Consider the following 23,135-nt stretch of genomic DNA (forward strand, 5'->3'; position numbering starts at 1 on the left):
TGAAAGTGTTTTGTCTCTGTATACAACCGATGGTATATGCAGCCAACACCAACCGACGGTAGAGCACCGCTCCGCAGGCCAAAAAAGCTCACGTCGCGTGCTGCGCACCACCGCATCCCATCTCCCCAGGCACGGCATTGCTCACTGGCAGCCAATCTCCACCTACGCGTCCCTAGCCAGTCGTTCGTCCATTTCAAAATATATATTTATAATTGATTTCAATAGTATATTTCTCGTATTCCAGCAGAGCACACAATTATAATACAAGATTTTCTAAGGTATATGTTAATAAATGGTTTCTATATATTTCGTTTAATAAGAAGACATTAATAAACGATTTTAATAAATTTTTCATATTCCAGCAAAGCACCTAACTAATACAAGATTTTTCTATATATAATAGCAATATACTATATGCTAATAAATAAAGACATTAATGAATGATTTTGACGTATATCTCGTAGTATTTCAGCAAAGCATGCAATTAAAAGCTGCTTTTGCATGCCTTAACAGTATACTTAACGTGTTTTGTCTGTGTGTACAACCAACAATGGATGCAGTCAACACCAACCGATGGTAGAGCACCGCTCCACAGGCGAAAGAGCTAGCGTCACGCACTCTGCGCCATCGGGACCATCTCCCTAGGCACGGCATTGCTCACTGACAGCCCATCTCCACCTACGCGTCCCCAGCCCCTCGTCCACGTGTTCCGTCAGCCCGAGTCCGTTTCTTCTCCCCGGAATCCCAGCCCCGCTTCCCTCGTGCGCTTCTGCTTTACCTTGCACGCTCTCTCTCTCTCTAACCTCCTCCTCCCCATTGCTATGCCCGGAATCGAACCCTAGCCTGAGCTTGAGCGCGACCCTGATCCCCTGTTCGCCATGGATCGCCCGCCACATCTTGACATCGACCTCAACGAGCCGCCACCGCCGTCGCCCCCGCATGAGTTCGCTGCCCCCGTTGCTCCTCCTCCGCCGCCGCTGCCACCCGCTAACGTGCAGGCCCACCTGCTGCTGCCGCACCATGCCCGCGAGCTAGCGCTGGCGTACCACCGTGCGGAATCCTGGAGGTTAGCTGCTGCTACGGCCAGTGCGCCCGCGACCGCTGGTTCATCGCTGGAGGTGCCGCCATCGCCGGTTCTCCAGTCGCCCGCTTTTGCTCCTCCGCCGCTGCGGCCGCTGGTTCACCGGTCACCCGCTTTTGCTCCTCCGCCGCTGCCGCCGCCGGTTCTCCAGTCGCCCCCTTTTGCTCCTCCGCTGCCGCCGCCACGGCCACCCAAGCTCCCGCCTCCCGCCAACGTGCAGACTCAGCTGCTGCTCGCGCACCAAGCCGGCGACATACCGCTGGCGTACCACCGTGAGGAACTGTGGTGGAGGTCGGCCATTGCGGGCGCGACGGCAGGTTCGTCGGCGGAGGGGCTACCTCCAGCGCCGGTGCAGCACCCGGGAGTAGCGGGGTGGGGCGGGAACCAGTGCGCGTCCTGCGGCCTTCCCGAGCTGCCGGGATCCACCGTCATCTGCGACGCGTGCGAACGTGGGTTCCACCAAGCCTGCGTCCACGTCGCGCGGCGGCCTCCGGTGGGCGTGAACGAGGGGTGGATGTGCCCGGAGTGTGCGACAGGACCCGTGCCGCTCGACATCACCAGGCAGTTATGTCAGCTCCCTCTTGATAATTTCCTTATGGTTTTACATATGTTTTTGTTCAGCGAATTTTATGCATAGCTCTAAGAAGTACGTACGTAGATTGTTGTTCATGCCGTCCGGAATTTCTTGACGGGTAGTAAATCGGACGGAGGGAATCGATCGCTGATGTTTGGTCTGCTACTTGTTATGATTAATTACACAGATGCACTTGCTTGACTGTTAATAACACAGCATATGAACATGATCTTTGGATTTTTCTGCTTTGCTTGACTGTTATGTTAATAACCGTGTGGCCTAAATGACTTGGTTTAAAACAAATGCTATAATTAGCATCTAGTAGTAAGAGTGCATCATGCATAGTGTTGAGTAATTCGTGGTTTTTGCATGTTTCTCCCTGATTTACTACAAAGAACAGGGTATATGCACCCTTTCACGGCAATGAGGCCAAGCACAATGATAATTCTATTTTGTTCTAGTTGTGGCACTAATTTGATTTATTGCACTGGATTTTTCTTTTTGAGGAATTATTGCACTTCTTTTTCGACACTTGAGGAATTATTGCACTCGAGAAGTATATTCTATGTTTTTTTTTCAGGGCTAAGCGTTTTTTTTAGTCGATTGAGGGGTAAGTGTATATACGCCAATAGTCAGTCGTAGCCTTTACGTGGATCCATAGAAGCCCAACCATAGAAGCCCAAGCCCAAAACAAGCACCGTGAGTTGACCTAGCCCAAAACAAGCCAGTTCAGATCGATTCTGCGCCTGCCGCCGTGCGCGCTAGTCGATCGCCAGACGCCACCGAAGGACACCGCGGCGGCGCCATGACAGCGAGTCCCGCCGTCTCAGCCCGTGTAGATCCTGTTGCCGCGGTGCCGATCCATGCACCATGCCATCATGGAGTACACGAGCCCGGCGATCACTTAATTTATTCCTCCAGCAATGGAGTCTGAAGGTATACCGCGAAGTTATTTTTCTTGTAGATTGTATAACCTATAGTCTAGTTAACGGGCTGGCTTACGACGCAAGACAATTGACTAATTTACAAATTAGATGTGTCTTTCTTGTTTTCCTTGATTTTGCTAAAGCACATCTAGATGTGTCCTAAGTGATCGCCGGGTTCGTGTCCTAAGTGATCGCCGGGCTCGTGTCCATCTAATTAAGTCCTAAGTCGTTGATTTTTGCGGAGATTCATGTGGGTGTTTAATTTTTTTCCTTTTTCTCTTCTTTTTATGTTTGATTGAATCACTTAGTTGTGTAACAAATAGGGCACTCGATGTGCCCTAGACAGACCCCAAGAAAAAAAAATTAGATGTGCCTTTTTGTTTTGGGAGATGAGAGATGATTTATGACATTATTTGCTATAGGTACAGAGTTTGCCCAGATGATATCACCATACTGATTGATGAGTTTGATAGTTGTCCAGATAAATTTAATCCAATAGAAAATAAGAACTTTTGAGTTGGGACATCACCAGGCAGTTATCTCAGCTCCCTCTTATCAATCTGCTTATGATTTAGATCTTATTTTGATCAATGAATTTTATATATACTAGCTCTAAGAAGTAGGTAGATTGTTGTTCATGAAACGCCAGTAGTACTAATGGTGAATCCAGTCGAGAACGTAATATGATGTTTGGTTTGCTACTTCTTATTTTTACACAGATGGACTTGCTATCAACATAGCATATGAATCTGGTATGTTCTTTGGATTTTTCTGCTTTGCTTGATTGTTGATAACACTGAGACCTAAATGACTCGGTTTAAAATAAATGCTATAATTAGCAACTGGTAGCAGTGGCTTTCTAAAGCATTGGTGCAGCATGGTACGTGTTGCATCTTCTTTTAGTGGCTACTGAAATTAGGTATTACACGGAGTAATTCATGGTTGCTGCATGTTTCTCCCTGATTTACTACAAAGAACAGGGTGTATGAGTTGCAGCTAATTTAATGTTGTCACCCTTTCACGACAGTGAGGGCATGCGCAATGATAATTTTATTTTGTTCTAGTTGCGGCGCTAATTTGATTTGTGTTACTAGTTTATTGAAGTAGGACACCGGCATGTTTGGGTGACACGGGTACATGCAGTTCAGGCTTAGGGAATTTTAAAATCACCATGACTTGAAATCCGTAGGAGAGAAATTTGTAGTTGTTCTTGTTTTCTTTCAATGTGAAGGTATCTTATTGGTTTCTCTTGCATTGTTGCATGATATTCCTGTATGGCATTTTCTTTATCCAAAATTCTAGTGTGGAAATTTGAACTAGTTCCCTTTAATGTGTATCATGAACTCTTTTGTGGGTTCTCTTTCGGTCCATTAAGTTTGGGGTTAGGTATCACCTAGTATGTTCCAGTAAATTAGCGAATCTACGGGGTTCACAAGAGAAGATGATTTGGCTTGGTGTGATTAATTGGAGAATGGATCACTAGTAGTGAGGTAGAAGGAAATGAAGCATCGGATACGAAGGTGTCTGGCTGCGGAGCTGCGGATGGAAATTAATCTAGAGGAAATGGTAGATGGGGATTCCGTTAGAACAATGGGCCAGCTTTATTGATTGATTGACGATAGTACAATGGACTGGAACAACTGGAATACCACCAACAAAGAAGATCAATGATAAAATCGGAAGTTACATCAATGTCCTTTCGATCTAAACTCTGATGTTTCTCCATGTCTTCGGTGATGAAACCACAAAAGATCAAACCCGCACAAGCCAGGCCAATCATATAGGTTTTGCACAGCCACATGAGTTGCCTAGCTCAAGTGGTGAGAACCTAATATGACTGAAAACCCCTTGCAAAGGCAGGCTGCCAAACTGTTACTCAGACATACAGCTAGTAGAGAAGGCGCAAAGCCCAAATTAACGAGCATTGAGAATCACTAGCTCTATGAGGTAGATCGTGATGGTCACACTAGGGCGAGGATGGAGTTGAAAGACCACCATGGGGCCACCACCACCAAACAGAAGCCTAACAAAGAAGGCACATGAACGCCTAGACAGATAGGCTTACTGATGTATGGTAAGAGAGACAAAAAGAGGATGGGCAGAGTGCTCACATGATCGATGGTTGAATGCACTCATGTACCTCTGGTGCCACCTGCCCAGAGAACTAGTTCTTTCGTATTCACATAATCCAGAAATCTTCTACAAGATTGAACGAAATCTACATTATTTTATCATTAGAATTTGTTGTGAGTCACAACATTGTGGACAGTATCCCTATCTTGCACTACAATGTATGGGACATCAAACAAACATGTACTGCATCTTTCTGCTAGCATCCACGCCTAACCTCTATCACCATGACAGTCTATTTCGGTGCCTCTTTTGTAGTTATCTTCGCATCATTGCTCAATATCAGTGGACACGATTCTTGTTGTTAGCTTTCTTTCTTCAGAAATAGGATTGTCGGCCTTGACCTCTCGACCTCGCTACACATTCTTTAGCTAGATCTCTAAAGGATCTTTTTAATTTGGCATGTCCATGGTTATTTGTTACTCCATCGAGTTTTTTGTTTGCCTTCAACTTCATCCAAAGACACAAAAATCTTCAATTTTTTTGTCTCCTTTATCCAGTAATTTCCTTGGATTGTCACACCCTTCCTTATTTGACCAATTGCATTGAATCCTTTCCATTTCTTTCTTCCCTATGGTCGTCCTAATTCGATCGAGAATGGTCCAACTCCAATATCTTCTCTCACCCATGACTTGTTTTCCCTGATGTTTTTATTTTTCGACAAAGGGTGTTTTTTATTTACTCATAATGTAGCATTGAGTGATACAAGCATAATGAACACACAACCGATCTCTGCATAACTAAGATGCACACAACCACCACTACAGACGCACACAAGGATAACATTGGCAAAAAGAAAAGTCATATAAGATCGAATCTATGCCAAGGTGAAGGAAAGAAAAGAAGAAGTCTAAAGCGACCCAACAACGATGGACGATATATACAACGGCCATCAACACCAACCATCTTTTGACAACATATTACTATGAGAAGGATTCCACAAAGGAAATGCCCTCATCAAAGAAACGACGTATAAGCTTTCATGCCGTCGAATCCACCATCGAAGGCCAGATCATGGGTTTTCACCCTGAAGATCAGGTCCAAGGAAATTGCAAGCAATGCCTTCAACATGGTAATGATGCAAAAGCACCGCCATTGCCAGGTATAACCAACCAAGGTTAGACCTAGGGTTTTCCCCTGGAGCTCAAGACCGGGTACTCCAGAAGCACCGCCCAATCAAAATCATCGTATGTTAGCTCCTCCACTTTCCACGACCTCGGCAACTGCATATGCGCATGGTCATGACGTGAGATATCACACAAGAGATGGCCACGCCCACATGAGCATGCGGTCGAACCATGACAAGATCCGCTTGCCACAACACAACACATACTTTGATGAGGGCGGAAGGTCGGATGCACTGCCCAAATACCAAGTTTGAGACGATTAGGCATATCGACACCATCCTCACAAGTGGCAGTTGATGAGATTTACATGAGACGTCACCAAATGCCGCAACTACCATCGTCATTGCATGCGGCAGCAGATTACACACGAATCGTGCTGGATCTCGAGGTGCAACCCTTCCGTCGACCATTTTTTGGCCGATGCCGCGTCGACGGAGGCAACACTAGTTAGCCAAGCATGACCGATAGTACTCAACATCGCATCGGCCATATCGGGCCCGACGGCTGCGACATCTGTTCCATGGCCACCGTCACATCCCCTTTGGTACACAGGCGACGGTCACGGCATCTACTGCATTGCCACCTCCTCATCCAACCATGCCATAACTCTGAGGAGACACTTTGGGAGCAGTGGTAGCCCCTACTAGATGGAGAGGCTCTCCAGATTGAGGACATGGTGGCTGTGTCGGCTCCCTTTCCTTCGCCACTGGGACACCTGCGGCAAGAAACGCCATCGGGAATAGGAAGGCGTGATGTAGCCCCTGCCCAGCCACGAACTGATGTCGTTGTTGCATCATGTGTGCCATTACTGAGTCAAGTCGTCGCAAAGTACATCGCCAAGGACTATTGGACGAAAACAGGAATGGAGCTCTGCCACCGTCGTCAGCTATGCGGGCAAGCCCGGTTGCCACTCCTGGCAACGACGAGGAGAGGATGCTCAGGAAGACGGCCACTTGAAAATGTGGATCGGCTGGCCACCCGTGTCGTGCAAGCGGAGGATGCGGGGCAGTTTTTGGTTTCCTGCCTTTCCTAACACTACCATTTGGCATTTATGTATACCCTTATAAGGAGTCGAAAACCATTGTCGCGGCTCAAAAATTGTCGTCACTATGTTTCTACTTGTGGCTGCTATTGCTAGTTTTAACTATTTCCATTATTTTTCATGAACGGGGTAACTCTTTCTTACACATTACTGTAGATGGTCATTCGGTCTAACTCCTTATAACGGTTCGATTTGAGATGTGAACTTATCTTTCTTTCTGTCGTTCGACCAACTATAAACATAGTTATGATGTGAAATTGGAATCATTCATTGCGTCTGAACAGTAAAAAGCTATTAGGTACTTTCTGATGACTTGGAGTAGCAAACTCTCAAGGTTTAAGACAAATAATGTTTGATCGCTAGTGTCACTTGTATTTTTTGAGTTTTAAGGAACAATGACATAATTCAGTGCATCTTCATAGAAGTCTAAGTGGGACCTTCTACACAACCGATTAGTTAAGTTCATGAGACATTACATTTCAACACACGCATCGATGGTGATTTTCAGAGAGGTATGCCATGGTATCCCCCCATCTAGCCAATGGTATCTATGTGAATTTCTATGTGACGATTTCGCCACACAAAGGGAATTACCTTAGGCCATTAGGGAGATGAACCAAAGAAGAGACATCATGCGAGCGATGTCATTGAGTAACCTCTTATATTGAGTCGACAACCTACAACCCAGAGGACTCACATATTGCAAGATCTATGGGATCCTTGGGATTGAGGGTGTACTCGGTTTGCTCATGATCACATTGCCATATTTTCTGGATTGAAGATTTTTCCTATTTACCGATATCTTTATGGTGAACTTGCTAAGAGGCATTTCCTATGTATGTAGAAGACCATATGCTTGAGAGGAAAACAATAAATGATGAAGTAATTTATCTCCCAAGGATACATTCTCTTCTCTTGACTTGTGTCTCGTCCTATTCAAGGAACAACCAACAACTTCCTTTGTATGACATTTACCGCGCCATGAACGAAGATACATAATTCCTTGTGCTCATCATTGATTTTGCCATCAAGTGTTCTTGGGGCAAGTTGGAGGCCAGAAACAACAATATGGTGGCCATACCCACCCATGGACACCTTCGAGAACATCAAACCGCCTACAATATGTTATGATCACATAGGAAGGTGTGGTGGAAACATTGGCCACAAAAAAGGAGCAACGGAACACGTGTGTGATGTCTTGATGCCACCCGGCCACCAACACCCTCGGTGTTAGTGACCCACTACCACCCTTGCCCACATTATGTCATTTCATCCTATTTTTCTACCATTGGTGTCTCCACCAAAGAATAGAAGTATGATGTAATTTCATGATTAATGTCTTCACACCTTAGGGCGTTATTAATCATCGGATGGCGTGGAGCATGATCCATTCCTTGTAGCCTACATGTGCAAGTGCAGTGGATTTGATCGGATACTGCTCAGACCATGCCCTATACCACATTATTTTGCTGGATTCAGAAGCAGAGTGGATAGCACTAGGATGCAGATACAAATACAGATGTTGTCGGAGCTAGACTTGGCAGGGTAGTGTACTGCCTCATTACGATAATAGACACAAGTGAACGGGTAATACACATGCGGAGAGTATTTAAATGTTAGACAAAATCACAATAGTAAAGGGAATATATAACAACTAGAAGGCTGTAAACTTCCACAAGTAAAACACTAGGAGGCAACCACACCATGGCATAAACAAGTAATATCCATATGACAAGTTTGTTATTCAAGTTCTATAGAAGTCAGATTATCCTATTTAAGAGGGTTGGTTAATCTTCCTATCCAAGGTCTGCATACATGGGCATCCCTTATCAAGTTATGTATAGAAAACCCACTAATCATCTATTATATTCTTCTTTTAACATGACAACCAACTAAAAAATAGTGCGCTATTTCGGCCTTATAGCGTTGCTATAGCATATCGGGAAGGGCCACGTTATGTTTTACCTAATTTGCTCGCTACGGTGCTAATCCGACGCTAAACAAAAAAAGTTTTACCATTTTAGCGTTCACACGACCCATCTGATATCAGCCCAACCCACTCTCACCCGCTCTCACAGACGCAGCAAATGCAACAGCCCATCGACCTAATCTAGCTAACTCGTGACCCTCATTCCCCATTTTCCAATAGTTCAATAGCTCGTGACCTAGGGCGGCGGCGGCGGCGGCATCTCATGACTCATCAGTGAAGGAGACGGCGGCGGTTCCTGGGCGGCAGCGGCTTCTCTTCCTCCCATCTCCAAGTAGCGGCGTCAGCCACATCTCCAACTCCAACAAGTCAGTGGCGCCGCGCGATGTCAGCCAAGCCACCGTTGCCGGCAAGTCAGACGGCAAGTGAGAGCATCCTTTAATCATCCGGTCTCCAGGTAGCAGTGTCGGCCTCATCTATTTCCTCGCCCAAGTCACCATCCGCATCGCCGTGGCAGAGGAAACTTGCCGCCACCTTGTTTCTCCTTGTCACCAGCCGTTGCAATTTTTTTGAATAAAACATGTTGATTCTATGTTAGATCACCTATAGTGGAACTACAATTTCCTATCTTAATTAGAAGTACTTGGTATCAACCTAATACTACATCTGTTGTGCTTGATGGTATCTTATCTAGGCGTGTCCACTACCTGTTCTTCTCTTGTGTTGCTAATTTACTATTGTTTGTCCTCTGCAAGCCCAAACCACTTCTGAATCTGGGTATGAAAGGAATGTGCATGTTTATGCCATGGAATTGGACCTTGTGCATGTATTGCTCCTGGAAAAAATGTAGTTGCTGAAATCCTTTATTTCTGGATATATTTGACATTTATTTTTTTGCAAAATGCTATTTTCAAATATAGCATGCTATTAGCGCGCTATAATTTGTGTAGCATCTGGAGAAGGGTGAAGCTATATTTGATTGTGTGCTATTTTTTGCGGGTATCGTGCTATTTTTTTCATTGATGACAACTCTCACATGGCTGCAAATTTTTCTGATCAGTTCATATGCATTTTACCCAATTTTTAGCAAATGATGCCTTTCCTTTATTAAGCATTTCAATATCATATACAGCCTATAAGATTAGGCGAGCATTTGTGAAACTGCTTAGTGATGGATTCTGACCTGACTTCAAGTGTAGGTTAGAGTGCACTGATGTTATGGTTTTAGTCCTTTCCTATTTTGGTTGAGTTATTCCATACATATTGCAAGGATAGTCTCCTTTGGAGACTGGGCCATGGTCACGTGTCAGATTGCTTGGTTCTTGTATTTTGAAGAGAGTAAATTTATAGAAAAGAATGTCGGTCAGAAAGTAACGTTCTATGCTTTCGATCATCAACCCTAATGTATGCCCTTTTTTCTACTTTTCTTCTACTTATTTTAATATCACATTTAGATCCACATAAATACAAATGCTTATGTATTTACAGGTGTCCCTACACCAAATTGTTCTAATTCATTGGTTATATGTACAGCCATTTCTTGTAAGATATACATGCTGGAGCAGTGACGTGGAATTTGGTTAAATGTACATAAAGTACCTACAGTGATTATTATCAAGACTTGGCCGTATATATGTGCCATCATTCTGTACAATGTTTAGTTATCTTGATGATTATTATGGCGTTGCATTTTCTCAATTGAGTTGTCTTTGCATATCAGTGTGTTAAGAAGTTTACAACCATAACAGTTGAATAGGTTGCGCTCCATTAATTCTCAGTAGTACTGCAAACTAAATTGTAGAACAATCAAATCATTAATATCCTTCCATTGTTTTAGACTACTTTTATGTGCTATGCTGAAGAGAATAACTGTTGAAAGCATGCTTGCATTTTCTATAGCTGGTTCATTGTATTAGAGAGCAGTGCTTTCATTACTCTACATGATGCTCGCTGTTTTATTGTCATGTGGTTATTGTTTTGACTACTCTTGAAAGATCTGTTTGAAGTAAAAAAAAACTTCTGATTTCTTGAAATTCTGTTTATTGCAAAAAAAAAACAGTGGCAACTATTTTGCAATACAATTTATAAACTGGACCGTTTTTGGGTGCTCTGAAATAATAATATCATAAATGTTATAGGAAGTTTTCTAATAACCTTATCATCAGAAGAGTTAATATTATCATCAGAAGAGTTAATATTTTCTTTTGATCCTCGCAGAGTAAGTGTTGCTGATGGAGCTCATTTGACTGAATTGGCTACTTCACATTTTGAGGGGCTGCTGTTGAATAATACAACTCCTTTTGGTAAGGATGTTAGAGCAATCATATGTACTGCAAGAGAGATGTATTTGCTTTTTGTTGGATATTTCCACACCTTTTAATCTTTTATGCACTGTAACTTTTTAGATAACAATTTGCTGTGCTAATACCATCAGATAAACTTCTGCTTGCCCCATGTTCAGTGCATGTGTGGCCACTTAGGCGTAGTACGTGTTTATCCATAAAGGGCAATTTTAATTCCAGTTCCAAAAAACTATGGGTCATGCTACCGTTTTGATGCTATAGTTGACTGGTCTCTTATGTAACTATTGACCATCATTGGTGGTGCATCTTATAATAATCTACTTCTGGCTATCATGTTGCAGATGGGAATCACTTTATGCCAGCATTTAGTCTTCCTCATAGTTTTAGCATGAGACAACAATTTCCTCCTGTGGATCAAAGTTTCATTGCTGATGGAAGCATAGACCAGAGGTCAAATCATACACGCGGCAGGAGAAGAGATTTTCCACAAACATCAGCATTGCCCAAGTTTTCTGAGAAGCACGAGTTTGGAAGTTCCAGCACTTTTAAGGAGCCATCATTCTTTACGAAAGCAACAGACCCGAGTCGTAAAGAAGAAAGAAATCCACCAAAGCCTCCAAAATTTCTTGCGGAAAATTGCAACCGTCAAGCACATCATGGCAGTGTGAGTATCTCATTACCTGTTTCAGATTCGTATTCTTCATCCAGTGTCCATTTTAGATGTTATTGTTTCCCACTGCTACAGCCTTTGTATTCTTATACTGCAGTTCTTTTACCTTACGATCAATTGGCGCTGATTTTGATAACATTGCTTTTTTGTGTTGTTACTCTAGGTTGGCCTACCTGTTCAATATCAAGATTTCTTCATAACTAACTTGGGAGAAATCGAAAAACATGCAAGCTACCACAATTGCCACCAGATATGGCCGGTGGGTTTTACATCTTACTGGCATGATAGAGTCACTGGTTCACTGTTTGAGTGTGAGGTGTGTGATGGAGGGAGTTTTGCGCCTTTGTTTAAGGTCAGAAGGTTACCATGTTCAGTGTTCCCCCTTCCAGAAGCCTCGACCATTCTCTCTCAGAATGATGCAAGAAAGGCCGCTGAAACAAAGGAAAGTAGCAGTTTTATTGGAGATACTGCTAATGATATGGATGATGATCTTTATATGATGATGGATATTCCCTCTGAGACCAACCAAGATTTCCTATCATGTCTTACCAATGATACGGAGGATAAAAGGACTTCTTTGGATTGCAATGATGTACAGAGTTCAAATATGATGTCGCAAATACTACCTTCAAATTCTAAGAATGTTCCACCAAGTAAAGAAGCCAATATTAATGACCAAATTGGTGAGTTTAAATTTGAGGGAACATCATCCTCTTCAGTATGGGGGATGATTTCTTCTGCTATGGTGGAAGCATGCGAAAAAATGTACACGGAACATGGGCATCTGGTATTCTCATGCACACACAACAGCGAAAATCATTTGTTAAACAAGGGGAGTGGATGTCAGAACTTTGATGGTCCTTACGCTCCCTTAACTAGATTTTGCTCATCCAATGGCCCCAGTATTCAACGAGTTACAGAAAAGAAGAATGATGTGGAAGCTACTTATACATTACTGAAGCATTGGCTATACCATGATAGAATTGGGCTTGATTTGGAATTTGTTCAAGAAATTGTGGAGTCTCTTCCTAGATCAACATCTTGCGTAAACTACCAGTTCTTGTGCAATAGGGCAGAATTTCATTCTTCTGTAACAGTTGCAAGTGGTTTACTTTTATCTGTGCATAAAGATGGTCAAAGTAATGTAGATACGCCATATGGTAGACATGTTGGGGTGACTGGGCTACACGATCTTGCTCAGCCCAGCGGTTCTAGCATCCGCAAGCTACCTCCAGGACGTCCTATTAGCCATAAGCTTCAACCAGAATCGGCGGCAGATGTTCTCCAGGTAGCTCTTTACATATCTCTGTCACTGTTTCTGCTATTTGAGAAACAAATCTTTACAAAGTTGTGCGTTTCCTTTTTATGCTTGCATCCATCTTATTGAAATTTTCTTCAGATATGGGAGTTCTTGGGGCGCTTTGCTGAAATCATTGATCTCGAAGAAGTGCCTTCATATGAACAATTAGAAGATGAACTTGCTGAACCGTGGCCAATTTGTGCAAGTCAGAAAGAAACATTGTCAAAGGGCATTCAGGAATGTAGGGACTACTCTTCACCAATGAATTCCCCTGCAAATTCTTCTATACCACATTCAAATAGTGAATCTGGTCTCTCCAATAACGAAGAGATTGTGTCTGTATTTATTCCTGTTGAAACTTCCTCTATGAAGGAAGCGCGTCTAGATAAATTGGCAGCCCAGACACTTGGGAGGTGCACTGGTACAGTATTGCCCAGGGTTCATCTTGCACTCATTAAGGTTCTTTTTGGCGAGGTATTATCAAAGCTCAACATTGACCCCAAAGAATCAAAACCCAGGCGTGGAAGAAAGAAGGACACTGAGAGCCTTGTTTCAACAAAGGAATTTAACTTTGATATGCTGACTGCGAACAAGTTGACTTGGCCAGAGTTGACTAGAAGGTATATGTTAGCTATTTCATCCATAAATGGATGCATGGATGTGTCTGATATTTCCAGTCGAGAAGGGGTGAAGTTATTCCGCTGCCTACACGGTGATGGTGGCATACTGTGCGGAGCAGTACCTGGGGTTGCCGGCATGGAGAAGGATGCCCTGGTAAGAATTTTACTTCTACAATTATCTGAACCTTGTGATTCATTTGGATTATGGCTTCCTTTCCTTCTTCAATCAGACATGAGTGGTCTTTAGCTTGCTGTATGCTATGGTTATTTTGCTATCTGTTTTTATATTTTTCTTTAACTTTGTATTTCCTTTTATTAATATTTGCTTTGATTGCAACCCTGTACAATTATATTATACACATTAACTCTACATAATAGTATGTTTCTATGTTGTTTCCATGAGGGATATAACATATATCCCTGTTTTATCCAGCTTAGGAAAAAAACCTTACTCTGTATTTATATGTATTTCGTAGTAATAATAAAAAGAGGTATGTACAGGACTCTGCAGTATAATCAGTTATATTACTTTCTGTCACCATTACTCTGTATTTATATGTATTGCTTTCTGTCACCATTACTCTGTATTTATATGTATTTCAGTATTCCTAGCAAGGCTCGTATAATCAGTTACGAGACTCTGCCCATTTGTTTTTTTTCTATGATATTTTTCAGAGCTTTTCCACCTGTTTGCAGGAATTTTGTTGTTAAATCTTATCTGTGGAGACAAGATTCTTGGTTTTGCTTATTTGGCCGGAGATATCTTGACTACATTGATTCCTTGTCTAGCTGTGTGATTTTTTGATAATATCGAATATAATTTATCTATAGTGTTTTGTTCACCCACTAAGAGATATTATAAATTTCCCATGTTCTTATTTTAGACGATGGTAAATTTTATGTGTATTTTTGCTGCACTGTAATTATTGTATTGTATTTTCAGCTGCTTCTGGAGGCGGAGAATTTGATATGCAGTTCTCTATCAAGTGAAGGAAACAAGGTTTTTATGATGGATTACAAGTATTCTGCTGAGGTGCCTATTGCTGATAATAGAACATTGCCAGATTGGGCAAAAGTACTAGAGCCTGTGAGAAAATTACCAACAAATGTGGGAACGAGAATTAGAAATTGTGTTTATGAAGCTTTGGACCGAAAACCACCAGAATGGGCAAGGAAAGTTTTGGAACATTCGATAAGTAAAGAGGTCTACAAGGCTAATGCATCTGGACGAACCAAGGTTAGTAATGCTCCTGCAGGCTGCAGTTATTGTATTCTTGCTGTTCCAGACTGCGTTTAATTTCCTTTTTCAGGCTTTGACCTGCTCTCAGGCCCTTATAAAAACGAGTATTCTTGATGATCGAGCTGCAATGCTTATGGTGTTTTTCTCTTAATTAAAAAGTAACGAGTTGCAAAAATAAAAGTATGAGTTTGTATTAGTTTATGTTTTAGTACCGTTTGTTGTGTGGGTTGCGTTCTAGATTAAAACTCATGTATTTTGCCCTTGGCCGTCAATACAAATGCATAAATTCCATTTCCTAGTTCCCCTAACACATCTTTTGTTTTACTGTTTTATGTGATGAAGTATTGTATCCCTTTAAAAGGATGACAGGAATGGTTGTAGAATTTTGTTTGAAACCTTGGAAACCAGTCAGATGATGTATTTTGTATTTAAATGTTTTTGTTTGTTTAGCCTGAGCAGGAAACTTCGGTTAACATGAACTTGCTGTCAGCATCGCAGTTTAACCAAAGTTTTACTATATAAAAGAGAGAAATCAGTGCATAGCATGGCCATGCTTATGTTGTGAAATGTATTCTGTTGCTGCCTTATTAGACTTATTCGTTGCCATGATACTTTTCTCTATCTTTTATTTTGAGGACATTTGTGACTAGGGGACTATTTGAAAAATACACTAAAAGTTTTTCTTTCCTTGTGACAGAAAGCTGTTTTATCTGTGTTGTCAGAGGCATGCCGTGTAACAGTGCCACAAAAACCTGAAAAACCAAGAAATGAAAGGGAAACTATTCCCATCTCAGAGGTTATCTTGAAGAAGTGTCGTATTGCTCTGCGCCATGCCATTTCCTCAGATGAATATAAGATTTTGGGGAATCTGCTTGGAACTATTCTAGTGAACTCTAATGAGTATGAGGATGAGGGCATCCTTGGATTTTCTGGTATGGTGCCACGCCCTTTGGACTTCCGCACAATTGATATAAGGTTGGCTATGGGAGCTTACTGTGGATCTTGGGAGACATTTTTTGAGGATGTGCAAGAGGTATGTTTTTATTTAACACCCTTTTTTGTATTATGCTATGGTCATACGCATGGGATATTTGCTCAGATTTTCCATGGATGACTTAGCCTGCAAATACTCCAGTCGCGTTAGCTTGTGCTAACTGTTCGATCAGCAAAGGAGTTGTAACAGGCAGTATGCTGAAATTAGAAAATCAAGCTAACAGTTACCTTGTGCACAAACTAGAAAATTTGCTGATCTGTTATGTTTACCTGCAGGTAATATGCAATCTGCACACTGCATGTGCTGATCGAACGGATATAAGGGAAATGGTACTAGAATTCTCTAAGAGTTTTGAATTGCATAAGACAAAGGTTTGTTATCCCTTTCTGTATGGTAGTTTACTGCTTTGAACACCTACTTTTCAGCTGGTTAAATTAAGGACATTTTTAGCAAATTGTGTTTTTTGATCGCAGAACACCAATGCATGCTCCGTATTTCCTTGCTGTTTGTGCAGTACTTGATTACCAATTTTCGGTTAAGGAAAACATAGTTTGAACACTACTTTGTGAAATATTCTGACTAGTCCTCAGGCCTTGTGCTACTCAAGTTCAGCACAATATATGGACTATATGGAGTATATGGATAAATGAGCAGTACAATTACTTTTAGATGTAAACTGCATTGGTTAGAGTCATAACGTAAGTGCTCACCTTAGACCAATGCTTTATTGACTATGATGCCGCCTATTTAATTGGTTAAAGCCATGCTGTAAAATAGCATCAAGTTAGTCAAACTACCTCACGCGATTCCATAATTTCATGTCACCTGCGTTTATAGTGAAGATAATATTGCAACTAGAAAAAAATATGGGTCACTTAGTTAGCTTTATACCGTCTCACTGGGATTACCTATGCTGATTTGAGTATATGTTAGCTTAATGTAAATTTTTCTGTTTACTAAGTAATATTACCAAGGATTTTAGTAACCCTTTTGTCTTTCTGTTCTTTTTACATGGCTGGTGCAGGTGCTTGACCTTGTTCGGAAATTTGATTGTTACCTGTCTAGTGAGAATACTGGTTCAGAAATACATAAGGAGCTACATGATTTTGTGACTGCAGAAACAAAATTACCTAAAGCTCCATGGGAGGAGGGTATCTGCAAAGTGTGTGGCATTGATCGAGACGACCACGTTGTTCTCTTGTGTGATGGTTGCGACTCGGAATACCATACATACTGCTTGAATCCACCACTAGCTCTTATACCAGAAGGAGACTGGTTCTGCCCATCCTGCATATCAGATCCAGAGAAATCACGTCTTGACCAGGGTGCTCGGGATTTGAAACGACAGCAAAAAGGAGCATTTCGCAGCAAACCATCGTGCATGTCAAGTCAAAGGAAATCACATCTTGACCAGGGTGTTCAGCGTTTGAAACCACAACGGAAAGGACCCTATCATGACATGCTTATTAAGTTAGCTCCAGCAGTGGCACAAAAGGAGTACTGGGAGCTTAGCACACAAGAGGTATGGTTTTCCCTTCTATGTTTCAACTTTCAAGTAGATATCTCTACTATTTAGTGTTTGGAAGTTTTAGTCCTTTGTGTATTGCATATTTCGTTGTATTCCTTTATATGATTTTACTTGGCCAAATCATCTTTTCTCTAGTATTTTACGGTATGCCTAATAGTATTTTACGGTATTTTCATAGTGGACAAAGTGACAACCTACATTGTCTAACATTTATCTTCAAAATGCAGAGAATAGATATGCTGAAATTTCTTTGTGATGAAATGCTCAACACAGTCCTGATAAGACAACATATAGAAAAATGTCCAGATAAGTTCAATGATCTCCAGAAGAAGTTTTATGCTTTGAATTATGAATTGAAGGATTTGAAAGATAAGGAGGAAATGAGGACTTCATATGGTGAAATGGATACTTTATCGGACCAGATTTCAAAAGTGCAGGAGTCAATTGGCACAGTAGAGTCAGAGCTTAATATGGCATCCCTGAGAAGAGATTTTCTGGGAAAGGATTCCTTGGGTCGACTGTACTGGGTGTTAGGACGATCTGGTAAACGTCCTTTACTGGTCGCTGATGGAAGCATGCTGATAAGCAAGGAGAGGGACCCACCATCTACTTCTGATTGTAAAGGGTGGAATTCTGCATCTGTCGTTGTTTATGAATCGGATGAAGAAATCCGTGGCCTTGTTGACTGGCTAAGGGAATACGATCCAAGGGAGAAGGAGCTGAAACGTGCTATCCAGCAGTGGCAGTGGCAGCGGCAGAGGCATCTTCATCACCAGCTGGGTAATTTCGTTCTCAGTGATCCTCCAGTATCATCCAAGGGGTCGTCGAACGGCAGCGAGCAGCAGCTTATGGAACTTCCCGGTACCAAGGCTGCAGCAATTTTGGAGAAAACATGTCGCTGTGACTGCTTGGAGCCTATACGGCCTGCTCGGCGCCACTGCATAGCATGTCACGAAACTTACTTTACGTCAACTGAGTATGAAGAGCATGCTGGAAGGTGCAATGGACATGTCAACAAGGAGAAGGATTCTGTTCATCGTAGCTCCACCTCTGAGTCCACAAAACCGATGAAGTCATGCCCATATGACTTTGAAGTGATTTGCAGAAAATTTGTCACCAATGATTCAAACAAGGAGATAGTGAAGGATATTGGACTTATTGGATCAAACGGAGTTCCGTCTTTTGTCCCTTCACGTGCAGCTTTTATTGATCCTCCAGTAATTCTGAATAAAAACAAAAGGCAAGATGACATCCCAAATGATGATTGTGTTTCCAGCTCCTTAGAAGAATGCCAGGCAATGTCTGCACAAAAGTTAGGGCAGGAGGGGTCCAATTCTGCTCAAGATTGTCCTGCAGCTACTACTTCCTGTGATGAAAATGTGTCAAAAACTAAGGAGCCAGCCACTGATACTGATACTACTTCCTGTGAGGAAGCAGCATCTTCTGCAACAGACAAGCCAACAAGATTGCTGGCTGTTAACGGTGGCTTGGTTCCGGAGTCATCACTGAGGCCGGTTACAGGAAGAAACTCTTATATCCTGAAGCAACTAAAGATAAATTTGCTTGACATAGAAGCAGCGTTGCCTGAGGAAGCTTTCAGAGCCTCAAAGTCTCAACAAATGAGAAGGCATTCATGGCGTTCTTTTGTGAAGCGCACAGAATCAATCTCCGAGGTGACTTCATCATCTATTTATTCACCTTAATTTGTGCCACACAAAATATAGACTAGTGTTTATTATTTTTGTGCCTGTCCATTATATTAAAAGCTCTCTAACATCATCATCTCCATACAAAATAAATGCTTGAGAGGGTCTGTACTGATTAGTCGTATCTATTCTATGCCTCTTCCAGATGGTAGTGGCGACCAGCATGTTGGAGAGAGTGATAAAATCCGAGTTCTTGAAGAATGATTGGTGGTACTGGTCCTCCTTCACAGTAGCTATCAAGACCTCAACTGTATCCTCGCTCGCTCTCAGGATATACACTCTCGACGACTGTATCATCTACACCAAGGAGCCTAACACCGTGCCGCTGGCTGACAGTACAAAGGTTGTGAACAAGGGGGGAAAGGGGAAAGAGCCAGAACCATCAGCGTCATAATTTGCGCCGCTCGATCCATTGTATACCCCAAACTTAGATGCTCCGCTTTGTTATGTGCAACAATGTGATGCTTTGGTGATAGACAGTGTCTTTGGTTATTATGTGGTCCCTTGAGGCTTTAGAGCTAGCTTTAATTCTGGTGTTCCTGCAAAGCTGCAAACTTGACCGTTCATTCTAATAAGACATACTATTTACCAGACTCTAGTTTTGCGCCTTAGATATGTTAGTGCCGGCAAATTAGGAGGAAAATGCATTGTTTCGAGGATGGTATCAGTAAGAGCTGGCGTTTAATTTTTCAGCCAGGAGCACCTGCATGCGGGCGTAGTAGTTTTTCCTTTTGGGCTAACCTGGTTTGGCTTTCAGGGATACAGATAATTTATGTTAGGTCCGAGAAGCCAATGATCTGGTGCCATTTGTACCCACCTTCACATGATTGACAACACTCCAGCACTGCTCCAGCGCATCGTTCATCACCTCACGCCGGTGAATTTGCCATGAAGGACACAGAGACTCGTCAAGTCTTCCACCTCTTGCGTGGGCCTGGGCATCAGTACGATGGTGTGATCCCAAACATTACTGCGTGCACACGGCTCTCGTCGTTTCTGCAGGCCCGCTCCTTCCTTCTGCTGGAGGAACACCGCGCCGAACGACCTGCGCGACGGCAGGGCTTTCACGCTCTCGTCGGTTGGCGAAATAGCCTATAACTGACGCTTAATGCACATAATAGGATTGCAGATGATGGGATGAGCTTAGGGCGGCAGGGGCTTGCGGTGCTCCTTTCCGGGGGGATGTGCGCTAGTTGGCGAAATAGCCTACAACCGGCGCTTAAGGCACGGAATAGGATCAGGAAATAGGATCAGGGATGAGCTTAGGGAGGCGGGGGGCTTGCGGTGCTCCAGACCAGGCAATGGTGCGACGGTGAGCTTTGGCCCAGAAGTTCATCTCGACTCCTCAAATTTGCTTGCTCCTCGGCCCAACTTCTCCCTCGCGCGCGGCTGGTAAATATGGTGGCTTGGTTCTCATCCTCAGTTGCCGAGATTTAGAGCTGATTGCTGATCATATCATCTATGTATCTTGATTAACCCACGAGGTTATATACTTCTTCCTTCGATTTTATTCTGCCCAATAGGTTTGTAGTAGAAGTGGGTACAGGTTACTCGATCTAATATAACATCCAAGGATGCGGCGGCGGTGTTGCAGATCAAACGGCTGGGCCACTCAAATGTCATTTCTCATCAGTCACAGATGCTCGACTCGGTCTATTTTCTTCTGTCCAGTAGGTTATGTGCGTACAGGTTACTCGAGTTTTATTGTCACTCGGTTAATCCCTGTCATACAGAATTACAAGTTGCATTGCAAATTTGTGGGACAAGCAGATGCATTACAGGCTATTCGAGGTTTATTGTCGCTCGGTTAATCCATCCATGGCATATAAAACTAGAAGTCGCATCACAAATTTGTGAAACAAGCATTACATCCGGTTAATCCCAGTTACATGTTACTTCCTCGAGTTTCTCTAGTAGATACAAGGAGTTGCATTGCAAATTTATGATTATAAAATCAATCTGGACATCATTTTTTCTTATTTGCAAGCACCACCTTTGACCAAAAGCTTGCAAGCAACCTTCTGTTGGAGCTCTTCAGCGATGAGCGCCGCTTTTTGCTTGGTTTGGACATCTATATAGCAAATGATTCAATCAGTTAGACACATCCATCACTTGGGTAACAAACGCTTTTACAACTTGGCTAACACTAGTAATGATAGCAAGCAAGTACAACTAATTCGTGAATAGATCAAAGTATAGTAGATTTAGCTGTACAAAAGGAACAAACAACTCTGTCCAGGTTTGAGACTCGTGATCTAGTTCATTTAGATTATTCTTCGAAAAATTGCAAGTGTCAAGTGCAATGTCTGTACTGATAGCACCATTAGATTATTCAAGAGGCACATCACTCTTGAGAATAAATACATATGGCACCTTTAAAATAATACACAGAACACCTTATATTGGATTCAACACCATAAGTGTGTGTTATCCTAAGCTCCTGTTAGTTACTATTCATTCATTGTTATCTAGAGATTAGTTGCAGCCGAAATATATGTATTTCTAACTATCGGTTTCGAATCACATCATAGGTCTGTTATTGGATTTCGTACTGGATAACAAGAACAAAGGATCGGCTCATTGTGTACATGGCGGCTCCAGTTGACAATCTAATCTTTGAACACTAATCTTTTTTTCTTTGTTACTGTGAACTACTAGTTCTAAAATAGGATCTCAGTGAGTTTTCTGGCTGTAAATCTGCACTTGGTACAACAAACTCATTTGTGTGTCATTTGCACATGAGATAATGATATTTAAATTATCATTGGTATCTTTGTAATGGTGCTATCCTTAAGATCTCTAATTTTTCAAGCAACCTCTTACACTTGGTGTCACAAAAATGTGAGTGTGCCTGTCTCTTCAGCATCAGATAGGTATATTACATCTGCAGAAGCCGCCATGCCATCCAGTGATGATGAATCAGAATCTGACTCCGGCTAGCCTGATGCCGGAGGCCCAACACCTTTACTTGGCAACATATTCAACACAGCTGATGAAACGCTAGATGTTGTAGTCAAACCTCATGGTGATGGCAGTGGTGGAACCTGCTAAATTTGATGTGAACTTGATGACCCCAAAGGTACGGGTATAGTGGGTTGGCACTTGGGTGCAAGCTTGACAATGATGAGTTCCCTGGGGGAACTGCCTGTGGGCATAATTGTCTTGTATTTACTGGAGTGACAGGGGTAAACCATGTCCTTGCCAACATGCTCTCCAGCCTAGTCGGAAGCTGCTGCTGATTTGCAGATGCCATAAAATGCACCTGGGGAGGCAACCTGCGCCGAAGAGGACTGGGGTGAGACTAGAAGTAGTTTTTGCCACATCATCACTAGTGTTTTTTGAACTAGTGAATACATGGGTAGGTATTAGAAGCATGACTAGGGATCATATTTCCACATATGCAACTGAGTTTTCTCTGAATCTCATATTCAATAATCAATGTAATTATGGAAAAGAAATATAAAATTAATTACGAACAAAAAACATAATAATACAATTATTGTTGTCTCTAGGGCATATTTCATACATTTATCATTGTCTCTAGGGCATACTTCTAATATCAGGAATAAGATTCTTCGACATACAACCTTTTCTGTAGTCTCTTAACATGTCACACACAACAAACTTATTTTGTGTTGAGATTTGAGTGCACTTAATTGTAAATTATGGTCCTACAACTAATCGATATTCATAATTTTACGTCTTAAGCAAAATCTACCCGATGGCGATCTGAACTTACACAAAACGATATGTTGGATTGTGGTAGAATCTTTAATCTCGTGCTGATATAATATCATTTACAGAAGTCCTCTTGACCATAGGTAGTATCATGCATGCTAACAACAAATTTTTGTTGAGGTGATACACAATTTAATGAGGGAAGAGAGGATTAAGTATCATGATATAATTCTGTATGTCACATTAAATGTTGTATTAGTGTCATACATGTAAATAAATATAGGAAACT

General features: G+C 42.1%; 1 protein-coding gene across 2 annotated transcripts; it reads left to right on the top strand.

Annotated features, from left to right (window-relative positions):
- The first annotated feature begins 768 nt into the window (after nt 1-768).
- On the top strand, nt 769-19,764 carry LOC123114398 (methyl-CpG-binding domain-containing protein 9). Of its 2 annotated transcripts, none has more exons than XM_044535848.1 (11): nt 769-1,645; nt 11,025-11,110; nt 11,452-11,774; nt 11,944-13,068; nt 13,180-13,854; nt 14,644-14,937; nt 15,638-15,973; nt 16,210-16,305; nt 16,959-17,456; nt 17,690-19,135; nt 19,314-19,764. In XM_044535848.1, the coding sequence occupies exons 1-11, from the start codon at nt 879-881 to the stop codon at nt 19,560-19,562; spliced, it is 5,895 nt and encodes a 1,964-aa protein (XP_044391783.1). In that variant the 5' UTR covers nt 769-878; the 3' UTR covers nt 19,563-19,764. The 2 variants fall into 2 exon arrangements, with proteins under 2 accessions (XP_044391783.1, XP_044391786.1); XM_044535851.1 differs by lacking the exon at nt 769-1,645 and adding an exon at nt 2,330-2,591 and having other exon boundaries at nt 19,314-19,752.
- The last annotated feature ends 3,371 nt before the right edge of the window (nt 19,765-23,135 follow it).

This window comes from Triticum aestivum, chromosome 5B (genome assembly GCF_018294505.1).
Source record: "Triticum aestivum cultivar Chinese Spring chromosome 5B, IWGSC CS RefSeq v2.1, whole genome shotgun sequence".
In the NCBI taxonomy this organism is placed as follows: Eukaryota; Viridiplantae; Streptophyta; class Magnoliopsida; order Poales; family Poaceae; genus Triticum; species Triticum aestivum.